The 17257-nt window shown below is 36.6% G+C and overlaps 5 protein-coding genes across 5 annotated transcripts; all 5 read left to right on the top strand.

Moving 5' to 3' along the window:
- Positions 1-902: 902 nt before the first annotated feature.
- On the top strand, positions 903-1838 carry LOC310813192 (olfactory receptor 1D2-like; the record flags this gene model as incomplete). The annotated part of the gene is made up of 1 exon (XM_083682055.1): positions 903-1838. One exon carries the CDS (start codon positions 903-905, stop codon positions 1836-1838), a length of 936 nt encoding a protein of 311 aa, XP_083538181.1.
- A 3039-nt stretch (positions 1839-4877) lies between these two features.
- LOC310813191 (olfactory receptor 10J4-like) lies at positions 4878-5774 on the top strand (the record flags this gene model as incomplete). Its single annotated transcript, XM_083682054.1, has 1 exon — positions 4878-5774. The coding sequence occupies one exon, from the start codon at positions 4878-4880 to the stop codon at positions 5772-5774; it is 897 nt and encodes a 298-aa protein (XP_083538180.1).
- Positions 5775-8317: 2543 nt separating this feature from the next.
- LOC310813190 (olfactory receptor 10J4-like) lies at positions 8318-9253 on the top strand (the record flags this gene model as incomplete). The annotated part of the gene is made up of 1 exon (XM_083682053.1): positions 8318-9253. One exon carries the CDS (start codon positions 8318-8320, stop codon positions 9251-9253), a length of 936 nt encoding a protein of 311 aa, XP_083538179.1.
- A 1599-nt stretch (positions 9254-10852) lies between these two features.
- LOC310813189 (olfactory receptor 11H6-like) lies at positions 10853-11791 on the top strand (the record flags this gene model as incomplete). The annotated part of the gene is made up of 1 exon (XM_083682052.1): positions 10853-11791. The coding sequence occupies one exon, from the start codon at positions 10853-10855 to the stop codon at positions 11789-11791; it is 939 nt and encodes a 312-aa protein (XP_083538178.1).
- Positions 11792-14765: 2974 nt separating this feature from the next.
- On the top strand, positions 14766-15641 carry LOC310813188 (olfactory receptor 10J4-like; the record flags this gene model as incomplete). The annotated part of the gene is made up of 1 exon (XM_083682051.1): positions 14766-15641. The coding sequence occupies one exon, from the start codon at positions 14766-14768 to the stop codon at positions 15639-15641; it is 876 nt and encodes a 291-aa protein (XP_083538177.1).
- Between the last annotated feature and the right edge of the window lie 1616 nt (positions 15642-17257).

Raw genomic sequence — 17257 nt, 5'->3', positions numbered from 1 at the left:
AAGCCTTCTTCCTTTGGAGTATTGATTTATAGCTTTCCATGATGAGATTTTTTTAAATTGACATTTCTGAAGCGGTTTTATTTATTTATTTTTTACAGAAGTTATAAATTGGCATAGGCAATCAAAATGCTGACAGTAACTAAAAATGTCCATATTCTTTGGCCTAACAGCTGCAAGATTAGGCCCTCAACACCCCCAACGACAGCAACCTAGCCTAATCAAATATGAACCCTAACCACAACCACAGCAACCTAGCCTAACCAAATATGAACCCTAACCACAACCACAACAACCTAGCCTAATCAAATATGAACCCTAACCACAACCACAACAACCTAGCCTAATCAAGTATGAACCCTAACCACAACCACAACAACCTAGCCTAATCAAATATGAACCCTAACCACAACCACAACAACCTGCCGACAGAGCGACCAGTCTCACAGGCCTGCTGGTCAGAACTCTGTACTGCAGGGACACCATGTGCCAATCAAACAGCATGTTCTTTATCAAGGGACCAGTTTATTGGAGAACTTTTGAGATGTACTAAATTCAGATCACTGATTGGACCTCCTGAATTCCCAGCTCAACCAGCCCATGTGTTTCTACAGCTAGAGAGCCAATAAAACAGCCGTGTGCACAGAGAATGTTCTCTAGACTCACCTGGATGGAAACACACTGCACCGGGTCATTACTATTTACCTTACCATTGTACTATGTGACATTTTCTTACTAACAGGTGGTATAACGAACATATCGGGGAATTACTTACCACTGGCAACAACTCCTACCTTATACAAGATGGAAATATGTATTGGTAAGGGTTAAAGTTCAGTTGTTAGAATGAGAAGTATCTTTTGTCTGTAAAATTATTTTTTGTTATTTGAAGATATACACACACAATGGACAATGTATCCATCATTACAGAGTTTACACTCTCTGGGTTAAATGAGACAATGGACCACAGAGTCACACTCTTCTCTCTGTCTTTACTGTGTTACTGTGTGATTGTTCTAGTTAATGTTGCTCTCATTGTGACCATCATCTTGGATAGAAATCTCCATGAGCCCATGTACATCCTCCTGTGCAATTTGTGCATCAATGCACTTTATGGGACAGCAGGCTTCTACCCCAAATTCCTGCTGGATCTGCTGTCTCACACTCATGTGATCTCTTATGCTGGATGTCTGTTTCAGGAATTTGTAATATACTCTTCTGCCTGCTGTGACCTCTCTATTTTAGCAGTGATGGCATATGACAGGTATGTGGCAATATGTAAACCCCTGGAGTATCAGGCTGTTATGACTAACCAGAGGGTTGCTCAGTTAGTCTCATTCTCATGGATCAGTCCACTTTTTATTGTGACTGTGACTGTATTACTAACTTCTAGACTAAGGTTATGTGGCTCACATATAGAGAAACTTTACTGTGATAATTGGTCTATAGTTAAGCTGTCTTGCTTTGCGAACACAACAAACAATATTCTTGGATACTGTGGAATATTATTCTTTTTTGGGCATGTCCTTTTCATTGTGTATTCTTATATGTATCTGATCAGAACATGTTTACGGTCCATTAAGGACAGGGGAAAGTTCATGCAGACATGCGTGCCACATTTAATGTCATTACTCAATGTCACAGTTGCCTTGCTTTTTGATGTAATGTATGCTCGATACGGTTCCAGAGATTTACCACAAAGCCTTCAGAACTTCCTGGCAATAGAATTTCTAATTGTTCCTCCAATTCTCAACCCCCTCATTTATGGGCTTAAACTGACTCAAGTTAGAAACAGAATACTGGGTTTTTATATGAAGGACAGAGAGAGATGTGGGACTTGACCTGGGGATTATGAGCAACCGTACACCGTGGCACATTCTTACTCCAAAACCTAAATGAGAGCAACTAGATGCATGGATAGCTTAAATCCCATAAAGTTGCTCTACAATATTAAAATCAAATCAAATTAAATATAATCAAGATTTGAAAGGATACGACACGACCAAACTGTACTGCTGCTACATTTTTTAAACATATGAAATAGAACACAAGTTTCCATTTGGAGATAAAAGGTCAAGTGATTGATGATGGTTTTGTTTTGTCTGAAGAACTGTGAGACATTGACTTTTCAATTGGCCCATATATTTGTCTTGAACAATCAAATTCAATGCATGATAAAAGTTAAAGATAAAAAGATGAAAAGATAAAAGGTATGAAAAATAAGGAAATGTGGTTCATTGTGTTAAGGAAGATTAAACCAAAAATCACGCTAGAGACTATGGAAGACTAACCTGGATGAATGTTAACTGTGACAGCTTTAATACAAGTCAAATTTCATCAAACGTTATATCTAGTAATATACATTGTTTTTGTAATGAGGACTGTTTCATATTAAACATTACACATTATTGTGCATCTGCAAAATGTCTACATCAAATATTTCCTAATGTCTAGGATCTATCTGTAGTAGAAATTATAATTGAGGTAATATTTTTTACATAATTTGATGCTATCCAGTGATATAGGGAGTATATTTGTGTGGGGGTACGGCAGGAAATAAGAAGGCTGATGAAGGGCTATGCCCCCCCATTTCTAGACAAAGAAACTTTGGCATATCCTCTTTTAAACACGCAATTCTGGTGACTTTTGATGGGAGAATAACGTTGTGGTTAGTGCAAGTGAAAAGCATGAAATGTTTGGTTTTCAGGTAAATTACACTACAGCTGATTTACCCTAGCGGACCCGTCCGGACCCGATAAACAGCTCTGGTCATGAGAGCGTTGCATATTTTTGTCAGTAGGCCGATATATCAATCCCAACTCATCCAAACCTGCGCTACAATCTAGAAGGCGCCTTTTATCCAAAGTGACTTCTCATAAGTACATTTGTCTAAGTAAGTGAATCAACTGTACATCAGGCATGAAGATCACACATTTCTAAACTATCCCGTCATAATATGTTGCTTTCTTATCATGTTCATCATGCCACATTCAGTCACTCACTCCAACTTGATGGATGAGTGCATAAATTGTCTTTTATAAGAACGTGCCCTCTGGCAAACTGTGGACCGAGTTCATGATATTATGAGAAAGTCTGTTCCTCAAAATGTAGGCTACATTCAGTCTGTATGTCCTATAGTTCACTACCAATGTTTTAATCACTCCAGTTTAATCAGGTGGGGCTAGAACCTGACCTGGTTCTTGCCCCACCTTTTGTTAATGGGTCTGTTTGGGTTCAGGTCAGAGTTAAGAATCAATTATTTATTTTATTAAAGAAAATACATTGGCGGGGGTGTGGCAGTCCTCCCCTTCCTACCTGCCTGTGCAGATGGATGTTGGTGGCGCCAGCCTTGATTTAAATGTGTATACCTATTTACAGTTGAATGAGCCTGGTGGACATCTTGAACCTGGGTCAAAAATTTACAGCATGTCAGGTTCCAGTCATTACTGCTGCCATTTATACTACACCCTTATGCACTACTATTGTCACTGGTTTATTATTACTATATTATATTTCATTGTTGTTGTTGACTGCATTTCACTATATCAATTACAGCTGTATGCGATGGACGTGTCAAATAAATGTTTTATTATATTTAACTGTCAACTGTTTAATTGTTGAAGTAATTTAATATTATCTGATAAATTTTTGATCTGATAGGAAAGTCCAAACACTGTATGAATTTGTGCTTTAAACATTCTCCATATAAGGCAAGTTTTTAGCAGTGTGAAAAATCTGCTACAATGTAAGAAAAAGAGGCCTTTGTCTCAGTGGGACACCCCTGTAAAAAGAAGGGTTCAATAATAATCATAATAATCATACAAATCTTAATAACAATAATAATAATAATAATAATAATAATATTCAAAATAAGATTTTATGCTCAAAACATTCTCCATATAAGGCAGGTTTTAAGATAAAGCATCAAAAAGCACATAATGGAAGATCTGCGATCTTCAACAATTGAAAAATAGTAATATGTCATTGCTTTAATTCTCCTATGAGTCCTTGTCACTGAAGTCACAGAGGAGAGGATGAGCAGTATAAAATACATGTACTTCATTACACAGCAGTGTGGCTGCAGATGTGACAACAACACAAGCAGGTAATCTGAACATACCCTCAATGGTCTGAAGGCTACTTGGTGATGTATGTCTGGTGCTAATATATTAGTAATACAGAGTACAGCATTTACATAATAGGTTTGAAATTATGTGCCATGTTGATAAAGAGTGCATTTTCAGTATTTGTGTCAGCTTTAGATAATGATATGTTTGCAATATTACCCAATTATGGGGTTTGTAATATAAGGCATGCAAAGAAAAACGGAAAACTAAATGGATTGTTTTTGTTACTTTGTAATTTAGTTTGATTGATTTAGCAATAGAAAACAGATCTCAATTCACAAGACCTACCTAAGTGTCAGTTACAGTAAAGTGGAAATTAGTGGAATCTGAAGTGACATTAAAGGGACATTACACTCAAAAATCCAAATTTGTCAGATGCTTTCAGACCTCAGAGGTAGTCTAATGTTAATGCAAGTCCACAGGACTTGGACATATATGATTTTAACTGCTGCACATGCTTTAACTGCTGCACATGCTTTCAATTCACTTTGGGTTCAATAACCAATGATGTGGGATTACGATGTCAGACATTATCTGACAAACTTGTAAGTTTAATGTCCCTTTAAGGGCACACCTAGATGAACTGATCAATCAGTTGCTACAGGAGCAGGCCGATGTTGCAGCCCTGCATGCCTCTCCTTCACACAGTAGAGAAGCCACTATTCACCAGTGTTTTCTCTCTAATTTCCCAGCTCAGCACCACTTCTGGCTCAGATGGAAAATGGAACTTCTCCATTTTATTTCTACTTCACCATGTTTGAGGACCAGGGATTTTCCAGATACATTTTCTTCATCTTGTCACTGGTTCTGTATGTTGCCATTATAGTTTCCAATGTTGTCATATTACTTGTCGTATTTCGAGAGAGATCACTGCATGAGCCTATGTATTTTTTCATTTCATGTCTGTCAATCAATTCTCTCTATGGCTCTGCTGGTTTCTTCCCGAGATTGATGATGGATCTCCTCTCTGACTCTCACTTGATATCCCGTCCTGGTTGTTTCACCCAAATATATATCATATATAACTACGCATCATATGAACTCACCATTTTAAGCATTATGGCTTTTGACAGATATGTTGCAATATGTAAGCCATTACATTACCACAGCATAATGAATTTAAAGGCAGTTTGTCTCTTCATATCCTTTTCCTGGATATATCCCATTTTCTCTATTGGATTTTGTCTATACTTGTCCGTCATGCTGCCATTGTGTAATAATCAAATACAAAGAGTATTTTGCACCAACTGGTCTGTGGTGAAGCTGTCATGTGTCGACACTCAATTAAATAATATTGCAGGACTGTTTCTTGCTGCAACTACCGTCTTTTTACCCTTGGGTTTTGTATTATATACTTACTTAAGAATTCTACTTGTTTGTAAGAAAAGCTCTTCAGAGTTCAGAGGCAAAGCATTACAAACATGTTTACCTCACATTATTACATTTGTTAACATTTCAATAACCGGGTTTTGTGAACTTACTCTAAGTCGTTATGACGCTAATGAACTAAATCCATTGGTAGTTGTGATTTTATCAGTTGAGTTCTTAGTTCTTCCACCAATTTTGAATCCTCTTGTTTATGGCCTAAATCTACCAGAAATCCGAAGATTCATTTTGAGACTCTTATTGTCACCCAAAATGGTTTCTTAAATATCTTTGATCTTTTTCTCACTTGCAACTCTTAATCAACGTCGTATGATGTTTTTAAAGAATATTGTTTTACTAATCTTATGTCAGAGATTCTCGGTATTAAATTCTGTTGGGCCAGTGCAAAAGGAATCTGTGATGTATTTCTGATTGGTATGGCATAATGTGAATTAATAAATGCAGTAATTTAAATATGCATTTTACCTCACAAAGTTCTATTTCACGATCTGCAAACAAGATTAATGAAAATTAATTCAGGATTAATTTTCCAAAAACATATGTCACATCATTCAAATTACATTTGAATACACCATGGATCAAATGTATTGCCTGTCAAGTTTACATATTATCAGTGCACTGGAAACACCTTGCATCTCAATCTCTAAGTTTTAGATTTTGTTTTTTTCACATATTGAGACTTATAAGAGACATGTTTGTAATTTGAATACACCCCCTAACTTGTTGTCGTCCATCAGAAATATGAGCATTTGTTGGCTACGCAGCTTATTGAAATATATTTAATTGGTGCAAATCACACCACAGAAAAAACACCATTTTGTTTAATAAACACTTTATATCATTAATTATAGAGTTCAGTCAGTCAACCTAAATAATGTTTTTTATGGAAGGGAACCACATTGTCACTGTCCAATGCGGGAGCACAATCATCCTTCATGGAGCAGGACAAGTTCAAATCAAACTTTATTTACAGTGCCCTGCATAAGTAATGGGACAGTAATGCCTTTTTCTCTTCTTTTGGCTCCACACTTCAACCGTTTGGCTTGACAGGTGTTTCTGGTAAGTCAGGTGTGTTCCGTCACATAATTTGTTCAGGCATAAGAGAGCTAGTCAATTTCTAGTATTGTTTCTAGGCTTTGCATTTGCCTTTGGAGTTTGCTATTTGTGTCTGTCAACATGAGGACCAAAGTCAATCAAATTTATATAATAATGAATATATGAAAAATATGAATAAAAAAATCTGAAACATAGTCAAAACTTTAGGCTTTGCCAAAATCAACAATTTGGAACATCGGAAAAAAAAGCACTGGTGAGCTCAGCTCAGCAGGCCGGTAGGCCAAGGAAGACTTACACAGTGGATGACTGAAAAATGATCACCATAATTAAGAAAACCGGCAAAACAATTGTCCTGCCGATCAGGAACACTCTCCAGGGGGTAGACACGTACATATCTCACTATGTCTCACTACGTGGGGCACAAATCACCCCTGCACAAATCACCCCTCGACCGATCTCGGAAGCTCCCAAGTCTTGCTGTGGGGGCATTCATCTCGTTTGACTGGACGTCCAGGAACCACAAGGACCTTGGAATTCATCCGTAGGTGCTTTTGGTGGCCCTCCATGGAGAGAGATGAGTGGTCCTTCGTTGCTGCCTGCCCCGTCTGCGTCCAAAACAAGAACCCACGGTCATGCCCTCAAAGACTACTACATCCCATTCCTAACCATCCTTGTCCTTAATTATTATTATTATTATTATTATTATTATTATTATTATTATTATTATTATTATTATTATTATTATTATTATTATTATCATCATTATTATCATTATTATCATGATCATAAGAATATTAAACATAAGATTTTATGACATAACATTCTCCATATAAGGCAGGTTTTAAGATAAAGCATTAAAAAGCACATAATGGAAGATCTGCTATTTACAACAATTGAAAAACAGTTAAATGTCATTGCTTTAATTCTCCTATGAGTCCTCGTCACTGAAGTCACAGAGGAGAAGATGAGCAGTATAAAATACATGTACTTCATTACACAGCAGTGTGGCTGCAGATGTGACAACAACACAAGCAGGTAATCTGAACATGCCCTCAATGGTCTGAAGGCTACATGGTGATGTATGTATGGTGCTCATATATTAGTAATACAGAGTACAGCATTTACATAATAGGTTTGAAATAATGTGTTGTGTTGATAAAGAGTGCATTTTCAGTATTTGTGTAAGCTTTAGATTATGATATTTTTACAATATTACCCAATTATGGGGTTTGTAATACAAGGCATGCAAAAAAAAGGGAAAACTAAATGGATTGTTTTTGTTACTTTGTAATTTAGTTTGATTGATTCAGCAATAGAAAACAGATCTCAATTCACAAGACCTACCTAAGTGTCAGTTACAGTTAAAGGGAAATTAGTGGAATCTGAAGTGACATTAAAGGGACATTACACTCAAAAATCCAAATTTATCAGATGCTTTCAGACCTCAGAGGTAGTCTAATGTTAATGCAAGTCCACAGGACTTGGACAGATATGATTTTAACTGATGCACATGCTTTCAATTCGCTTGGGGTTCAATAACCATCTATGTGGGATTATGACGCTTCTTGACATTATCTGACAAACTTGTAAGTTTAATGTCCCTTTAAGGGCACTGATGAACTGATCAATCAGCTGCTACAGGAGCAGGCTGATGTTGCAGCCCTGCATGCCTCTCCTTCACACAGTAGAGACGCCACTATTCATCAGAGTTTTCTCTCTAATTTCCCAGCTCAGCACCACTTCTGGCTCACATGGAAAATGGAACTTCTCCATTCTATTTCTACTTCACCATGTTTGAGGACCAGGGATTCTCCAGATACATTTTCTTCATCTTGTCACTGGTTCTGTATGTTGCCATTATAGTTTCCAATGTTGTCATATTACTTGTCGTATTTCTAGAGAGGTCACTGCATGAGCCTATGTACTTTTTCATTTCATGTCTGTCAATCAATTCTCTCTATGGCTCTGCTGGTTTCTTCCCGAGATTCATGATGGATCTCCTCTCTGACTCTCACTTGATATCCCGTCCTGGTTGTTTCACCCAAATATATATTATATATACCTACGCATCATGTGAACTTACCATTTTAACCATTATGGCTTATGACAGATATGTTGCAATATGTAAGCCATTACATTACCACAGCATAATGAATTTAAAGGCAGTTTGTCTCTTAATATCCTTTGCCTGGATCTATCCCATTTTTGCTTTTGGAATTTGTCTATACTTGGCCATTATGCTGCCATTGTGTAATAATCAAATACAAAGAGTATTTTGCACCAACTGGTCTGTGGTGAAGCTGTCATGTGTCGACACTCAATTAAATAATATTGCAGGACTGTTTCTTGCTGCAACTACCGTCTTTTTACCCTTGGGTTTTGTATTATATACTTACTTAAGAATTCTACTTGTTTGTAAGAAAAGCTCTTCAGAGTTCAGAGGCAAAGCATTACAAACATGTTTACCTCACATTATTACATTTGTTAACTATTCAATAACCGCGTTTTGTGAACTTACTCTAAGTCGTTATGACGCTAATGAACTAAATCCATTGGTAGTTGTGATTTTATCAGTTGAGTTCTTAGTTCTTCCACCAATTTTGAATCCTATTGTTTATGGCCTAAATCTACCAGAAATCCGAAGATTAATTTTGAGTCTCTTATTGTCACCCAGAATGGTTTCTTAAATATCTTTGATCTTTTTCTCACTTGCAACTCTATCAATGTAGTATGATGTTTTTAAAGAATATTGTTTTGCTAATCTTACGTCAGAGATTCTCTGTATTAAATTCTGTTGTGCCAGAATAAAAGCAATCTGTGGTTTATTTATGATTGGTATGGCATAATGTGAATAAATAAATGCAGTAATTTAAATATGCATTTTACCACACAAAGTTCTGTTTCACGATCTGCAAACAAGATTAATGAAAATTAATTTAGGATTTATATTAAAAAAACATATTTCACATCATTCAAATTACATTCTAATACACCGTGGATCAAATGTATTGCCTGTCAAGTTTACATCTTATCAGTGTACTGGAAACACCTTATATCTCAATCTCTAAGTTTTAGATTTTGTTTTTTCCACATTTTGAGACTGAAAAGAGACATGTTTGTAATTTAAAATCTCCCCTTCTTGCATTGTGACTGCCAATGGCTCCTGGTACCAGCATAGTTTTTTTTTTTCTGATGATGTACAGATGATTCACTTACTTTAGACAAATATACTTATTGTAAGTCACTTTGGATAAAAGTGTCTGCTGAATGTCTAAAATTTAAATGTAAAATAAGAGCAGCACTAACTTCATTATGTCCTGCTGCTGATATTTTAAGATTGTCTATAACATAATTTACCTCTTTGGTATCAGGAAGGTGAAGGAACAAAAAGGAGGATAACAACCATATATATAATCTAGTGGACTTCCAATTGCCATTTTTCCCCAAGAGAAACACTCACATTTACAAAGAATCTATGAAAAACACAAGTAATATCAAAAGGATCAGTAAAGGACCTTTCACCATCAGAGAAGTTTGACAGAAATTCCACAGAAGGCTTCTTCCTTTGTAGTATTGATTTATAGCTTTGAGATTTTTTAAAATTGGCATTTCTGAATTGGTTTTATTTACTTATTTTTAGGGAAGTTATAAATAGGAAGTTATAAAAACGCTGACATTTACTAAAAATGTCCATATTCTTTGGCCCAACAGCTGCAATGTTAGGCCCTCAACACCCCCAACGACAGCAACCTAGCCTAACCAAATACGAACCCTAACCACAACCACAACAACCTAGCCTCCACTCACTGCCGACAGAGCGACTAGTCTCACAGGCCTGCTGGTCAGAACTCTGTACTGCAGGGACACCATGTGCCAATCAAGCAGCATGTTCTTTATCAAGGGACCAGTTTATTGGAGAACATTTGAGATGTACTAAATTCAGATCACTGATTGGACCTCCTGAATTCCCAGCTCAACCAGCCCATGTGTTTCTACAGCTAGAGAGCCAATAAAACAGCCGTGTGCACAGAGAATGTTCTCTAGACTCACCTGGATGGAAACACACTGCACCGGGTCATTACTCTTTACCTTACCATTGTACTATGTGACATTTTCTTACTAACAGCTGGTATAACGAGCATATCAGGTAATTACTTACCACTGGCAACAACTCCTACCTTATACAAGATGGAAATATGTATTGGTAAGGGTTAAAGTTCAGTTGTTAGAATGAGAAACATGTTTTGTTCTGATGTATTGTTGTTATTTGAAGATATACACACATAATGGACAATGTATCCATCATTACAGTGTTTATACTTTCTGGGTTAAATGAGACAATGAACCACAGACTCACACTGTTCTCTCTGTCTTTGCTGTGTTACTGTGTGATTGTTCTAGTTAATGTTGCTCTCATTGTGACCATCATCTTGGATAAAAATCTCCATGAGCCCATGTACATCCTCCTGTGCAATTTGTGCATCAATGCACTTTATGGGACAGCAGGCTTCTACCCCAAATTCCTGCTGGATCTGCTGTCTCATACTCATGTGATCTCTTATGCAGGATGTCTGTTTCAGGAATTTATAATATACTCCTCTGCCTGCTGTGACCTCTCTATTTTAGCAGTGATGGCATATGACAGGTATGTGGCAATATGTAAACCCCTGGAGTATCAGGCTGTTATGACTAACCAGAGGGTTGCTCAGTTAGTCTCATTCTCCTGGATCAGTCCACTTTTCTGTCTGACGGTGACTATATTCCTCACTTCTAGACTAAGGTTATGTGGCTCACACATAGAGAAACTTTACTGCGATAATTGGTCAATAGTTAAGCTTTCTTGCTCTGCGAACACAACAAACAATATTGTTGGATACTGTGGAATATTATTCTTTTTTGGGCATGTCCTTTTCATTGTGTATTCTTATATGCATCTGATCAGAACATGTTTACGGTCCATTAAGGACAGGGGAAAGTTCATGCAGACATGCATGCCACATTTAATGTCATTACTCAATGTCACAGTTGCCTTGTTTTTTGATTTAATGTACGTTCGATATGGTTCCAGAGATTTACCACAAAGCCTTCAGAACTTCCTGGCTATAGAATTTCTAATTGTTCCTCCAATTTTCAACCCCCTCATTTATGGGCTTAAACTGACTCAAGTTAGAAACAGAATACTGGGTTTTTATATGAAGAAGGACAGAGAGAGATGTGGGACTTGACCTGGGGATTATGAGCAACCGTACACCGTGGCACATTCTTACTTCAAAACCTAAATGAGAGCAACTAGATGCATGCATAGCTTAAATCCCATAAAGTTGCTCTACAATATTAAAATCAAATCAAATTAAATATAATCAAGATTTGAAAGGATACCACACGACCGAACTGTACTGCTGCTAAATATTTTAAGCATATGAAATAGAACAAGTTTCTATTTGGAGATAAAAGGTCAAGTGATTGATGATGGTTTTGTTTTGTCTGAAGAGCTGTCGAGACATTGACTTTTCAATTGGCCCACATATTTGTCTTGAACAATCAAATTCAATGCATGATAAAAGTTAAAGATAAAAAGATGAAAAGATAAAAGGTATGAAAAATAAGGAAATGTGGTTCATTGTGTTAAGGAAGATTAAACCAAAAATCACGCTAGAGACTATGGGAGACTAACCTGGATGAATGTTAACTGTGACAGCTTTAATACAAGTCAAATTTCATCAAACGTTATATCTAGTAATATACATTGTTTTTGTAATGAGGACTGTTTCATATTAAACATTACACATTATTGTGCATCTGCAAAATGTCTACATCAAATATTTCCTAATGTCTAGGATCTATCTGTAGTAGAAATTATAATTGAGGTCATATTTTTTACATAATTTGATGTTATCCAGGGATGTAATAAGTATATTTGTGAGGGGGTACAGCAGGAAATAAGAAGGCTGATGAAGAGCTGTACACCGCCGCCCCTCCCTACCTGCCTGTGCAGATGGATTTTGGTGGCGCCAGCCTTGATTTAAATGTATATACCTATTTACAGTTGAATGAGCCTGGTGGACATCTTGAACCTGTGTCAAATATGTACAGCATGTCAGGTTTACAATCTTACTATTGTTATTATTCGAATCATTACTACTGCCACTTACACTACACCCTTATGCACTACTATTGTCACTGTTTTATTATTACTATATTATATTGTATTGTTAATTTGTTGATTGTAGTTCACTGCATTTCACTTTATCAATTACAGCTGTATGCAATGTACGTGTCAAATAAATGTTTTATTATGCTTTTATTCCACATAACCAAAGGGTTGTTAATAATACAGTTGTACTATTCTCATTCAGTACTATAAGTCCTATTCTTAGGTTTGAAGGGTTTCAGGGCCTCAAGGTGTACCAGCCAGAGTGGTTTGGTATCACAGACAAGTCAAGGCCACACAGAACTATACCTGCCCAAACAGAATTTGGACTTTCTCTGGCATTGAGAAAGGTAGGCTAACTGTATTTGGGTCACATGAGGCCAGTAGGTTATGTGCAGTCTTCCTATATTTAACTGTTACATGAATATATGACGAATCCAATACTATCAATAGCCATGACTTGCATTGTAAAAAGGTTGTTTTGTGTTACTATGTCTTGTGAAATTTGTTTATGTATTCCCTACCCACTATTGGCCCTTGTGGTTTAAATAAGTTATTTTTTAATTAAATTATTGCATTTTTATCTATCCCAGAGTGTTGAATTATGTTTGAATCATGAAATAGACCCATTTCCCTGGGGAAAATAACAACTTTTCATGACAACAGCTTTTCAACAGAGATAGCCATGACAGCAATCATGCTTCTGCAATATTTAGTTAGGACAAACATCAAGAGCCGTGATCATCAAAAAAATAATAAAAATATATAAAATATAGAGAAATACCTGATCACTATAGAACGTTCAAATAATGTGTTTTTAACCGTCAATTGTTTGATTGTTGAAGTAATTTAATATTATCTGATACATTTTTGATCTGATAGGAAAGTCCAAACACTGTATGAATTTGTGCTTAAAACATTCTCCATATAAGGCAAGTTTTTAGCAGTGTGAAAAATCTGCTACAATGTAAGAAAAAGAGGCCTTGGTCTCAGTGGGACACCCCTGTATAAAGAAGGGTTCAATAATAATCATAATAATCATAATAATCATATTCAAAATAAGATTTTATGCTCAAAACATTCTCCAAATAAGGCAGGTTTTAAGATAAAGCATCAAAAAGCACATAATGGAAGATCTGCTATCTACAACAATTGAAAAATAGTAATATGTCATTGCTTTAATTCTCCTATGAGTCCTCGTCACTGAAGTCACAGAGGAGAGGATGAGCAGTATAAAATACATGTACTTCATTACACAGCAGTGTGGCTGCAGATGTGACAACAACACAAGCAGGTAATCTGAACATGCCCTCAATGGTCTGAAGGCTACTTGGTGATGTATGTCTGGTGCTAATATATTAGTAATACAGAATACAGCATTTACATAATAGGTTTGAAATAATGTGTTGTGTTGATAAAGAATGCATTTTCAGTATTTGTGTCAGCTTGAGATTATGATATTTTTGCAATATTACCCAATTATGGGGTTTGTAATATAAAGCATGCAAAGTAAAAGGGAAAACTAAATGGATTGTTTTTGTTACTTTGTAATTTAGTTTGATTGATTTAGCAATAGAAAACAGATCTCAATTCACAAGACCTACCTAAGTGTCAGTTACAGTAAAGTGGAAATTAGTGGAATCTGAAGTGACATTAAAGGGACATTACACTCAAACATTTGTCAGATGGTGTCAGACCTCAGAGGTAGTCTAATGTCAATGCAAGTCCACAGGACTTGGACAGATATGATTTTAACTGCTGCACATACTTTCAATTCACTTGGGGTTCAATAACCAATGATGTGGGATTACGATGCTTCTTGACATTATCTGACAAACTTGTAAGTTTAATGTCCCTTTAAGGGCACACCTAGATGAACTGATCAATCGGCTGCTACAGGAGCAGGCCGATGTTGCAGCCCTGCATGCCTCTCCTTCACACAGTAGAGAAGCCACTATTCACCAGTGTTTTCTCTCTAATTTCCCAGCTCAGCACCACTTCTGGCTCACATGGAAAATGGAACTTCTCCATTCTATTTCTATTTCACCATGTTTGAGGACCAGGGATTCTCCAGATACATTTTCTTCATCTTGTTACTGGTTCTGTATGTTGCCATTATAGCTTCCAATGTTGTCATATTACTTGTTGTATTTCTAGAGAGATCACTGCATGAGCCTATGTACTTTTTCATTTCATGTCTGTCAATCAATTCTCTCTATGGTTCTGCTGGTTTCTTCCCAAGATTCATGATGGATCTCCTCTCTGACTCTCACTTGATATCCCGTCCTGGTTGTTTCACCCAAATATATATCATATATACCTACGCATCATATGAACTCACCATTTTAACCATTATGGCTTATGACAGATATGTTGCAATATGTAAGCCATTACATTACCACAGCATAATGAATTCAAAGGCAGTTTGTCTCTTAATATCCTTTGCCTGGATATATCCCATTTTTGCATTTGGTTTTTGTCTATACTTGGCCATTATGCTGCCATTGTGTAATAATCAAATACAAAGAGTATTTTGCACCAACTGGTCTGTGGTGAAGCTGTCATGTGTCGACACTCAATTAAATAATATTGCAGGACTGTTTGTTGCTGCAACTACCGTCTTTTTACCCTTGGGTTTTGTATTATATACTTACTTAAGAATTCTACTTGTTTGTAAGAAAAGCTCTTCAGAGTTCAGAGGCAAAGCATTACAAACATGTTTACCTCACATTATTACATTTGTTAACTATTCAATAACCGCGTTTTGTGAACTTACTCTAAGTCGTTATGACGCTAATGAACTAAATCCATTGGTAGTTGTGATTTTATCAATTGAGTTCTTAGTTCTTCCACCAATTTTGAATCCTATTGTTTATGGCCTAAATCTACCAGAAATCCGAAAATTAATTTTGAGTCTCTTATAGTCACCCAAAATGGTTTCTTAAATATCTTTGAACTTTTTCTCATTTGCAACTCTATCAATGTAGTATGATGTTTTTAAAGAATATTGTTTTGCTAATCTTACGTCAGAGATTCTCTGTATTAAATTCTGTTGTGCCAGAATAAAAGGAATCTGTGATGTATTTGTGATTGGTATGGCATAATGTGAATTAATAAATGCAGTAATTTAAATATGCATTTTACCACACAAAGTTCTATTTCATGATCTGCAAACATGATTAACGAAAATTAATTCAGGATTTAAATTAAAAAAACATATATCACATCATTCAAATTACATTCTAATACACCGTGGATCAAATGTATTGCCTGTCAAGTTTACATATTATCAGGGCACTGGAAACACCTTATATCTCAATCTCTAAGTTTTAGATTTAGTTTTTTCCACATTTTGAGACTGAAAAGAGATATGTTTGTAATTTGAATACACCCCCTAACTTGTTGTGGTCCATTATAAATATGAGCATTTGTAGGCTACGCAGTTTATTGAAATACAGTATGTGTGTTTTTGGTTTTTTTGGTCTAGAGTATAAAGATATGTGGTATGGTTATATTTAAAGAAAAGTGGTATATAAATCTCCCGCCTTGACTATTGCAATGCACTCTTGGCCTGGCTCCCCGCCTCCACCTTCAGATCACTGCAGCTCATCCAGAATGCTGCTGCCCGTCTGGTGTTCAATACCCCCAAATTCTCCCATGTCACCCCCTTCCTCCGCACCCTTCATTTGCTCCCGGTAGCACCTCGCATCAGATTCAAGACCCTGGCGCTCGCCTACCGGGCGGTAAAGGTAACAGCCACTCCTTACTCGCAAGCAATGGTCAGCCCCCAAACACCTGCCCGATCATTCCGATCTTCCACCACGGCTGGCCGCCTGGCACCACCGCCTCTACGAGGATGCAGCAGTTGATCTGTTCAATCGTGGCTTTTCACTGTGTTGGCGCCCCGGTGGTGGAACGAGCTTCCCACTGTTGTTAGGACTGCAGAGTCACTGCCTATCTTCCGCCGTACACTGAATACCCATCACTTCAGGCTACATCTTGACTGTCCCACCTAAAGACATCTTCACCCCCCAGTACCCCTCTGTACAGACAATCTCTACTGTTAATAATTCAAAATTAAAATTAAAATTAAAAAAAATCTCCCCTTCTAGCATTTTTTTTTCTGATGATGTACAGATGATTCACTTACTTTAGACAAATATACTTATTGTAAGTCGCTTTGGATAAAAGTGTCTGCTGAATGTCTAAAATGTAAATGTAAAATAAGAGCAGCACTAACTTCATTTTATCCTGCTGCTGATATTTTAAGATTGTCTACAACATAATTTACCTCTTTGGTATCAAGACGGTCAAGGAACATAAAAGAGGATAACAACCATGTATATAATCTAGTGGACTTCCACTTGCCACTTTTCCCCAAGAGAAACACTCACATTTACAAAGAATCTATGAAAAACACAAGTAATATCAAAAGGATCAGTAAAGGACCTTTCACCATCAGAGAAGTTTGACAGAAATTCCACAGAAGCCTTCTTCCTTTGTAGTGCTGATTTAGAGTTTTCCATGTTGCTTTGAGATT

Source organism: Argentina silus (genome assembly GCF_951799395.1).
Source record: "Argentina silus genome assembly, chromosome: 12".
In the NCBI taxonomy this organism is placed as follows: domain Eukaryota; kingdom Metazoa; phylum Chordata; class Actinopteri; order Argentiniformes; family Argentinidae; genus Argentina; species Argentina silus.
The sequence above is the reverse complement of the archived record's forward strand: the minus strand, read 5'-3'. Positions and strand labels throughout refer to the sequence as shown.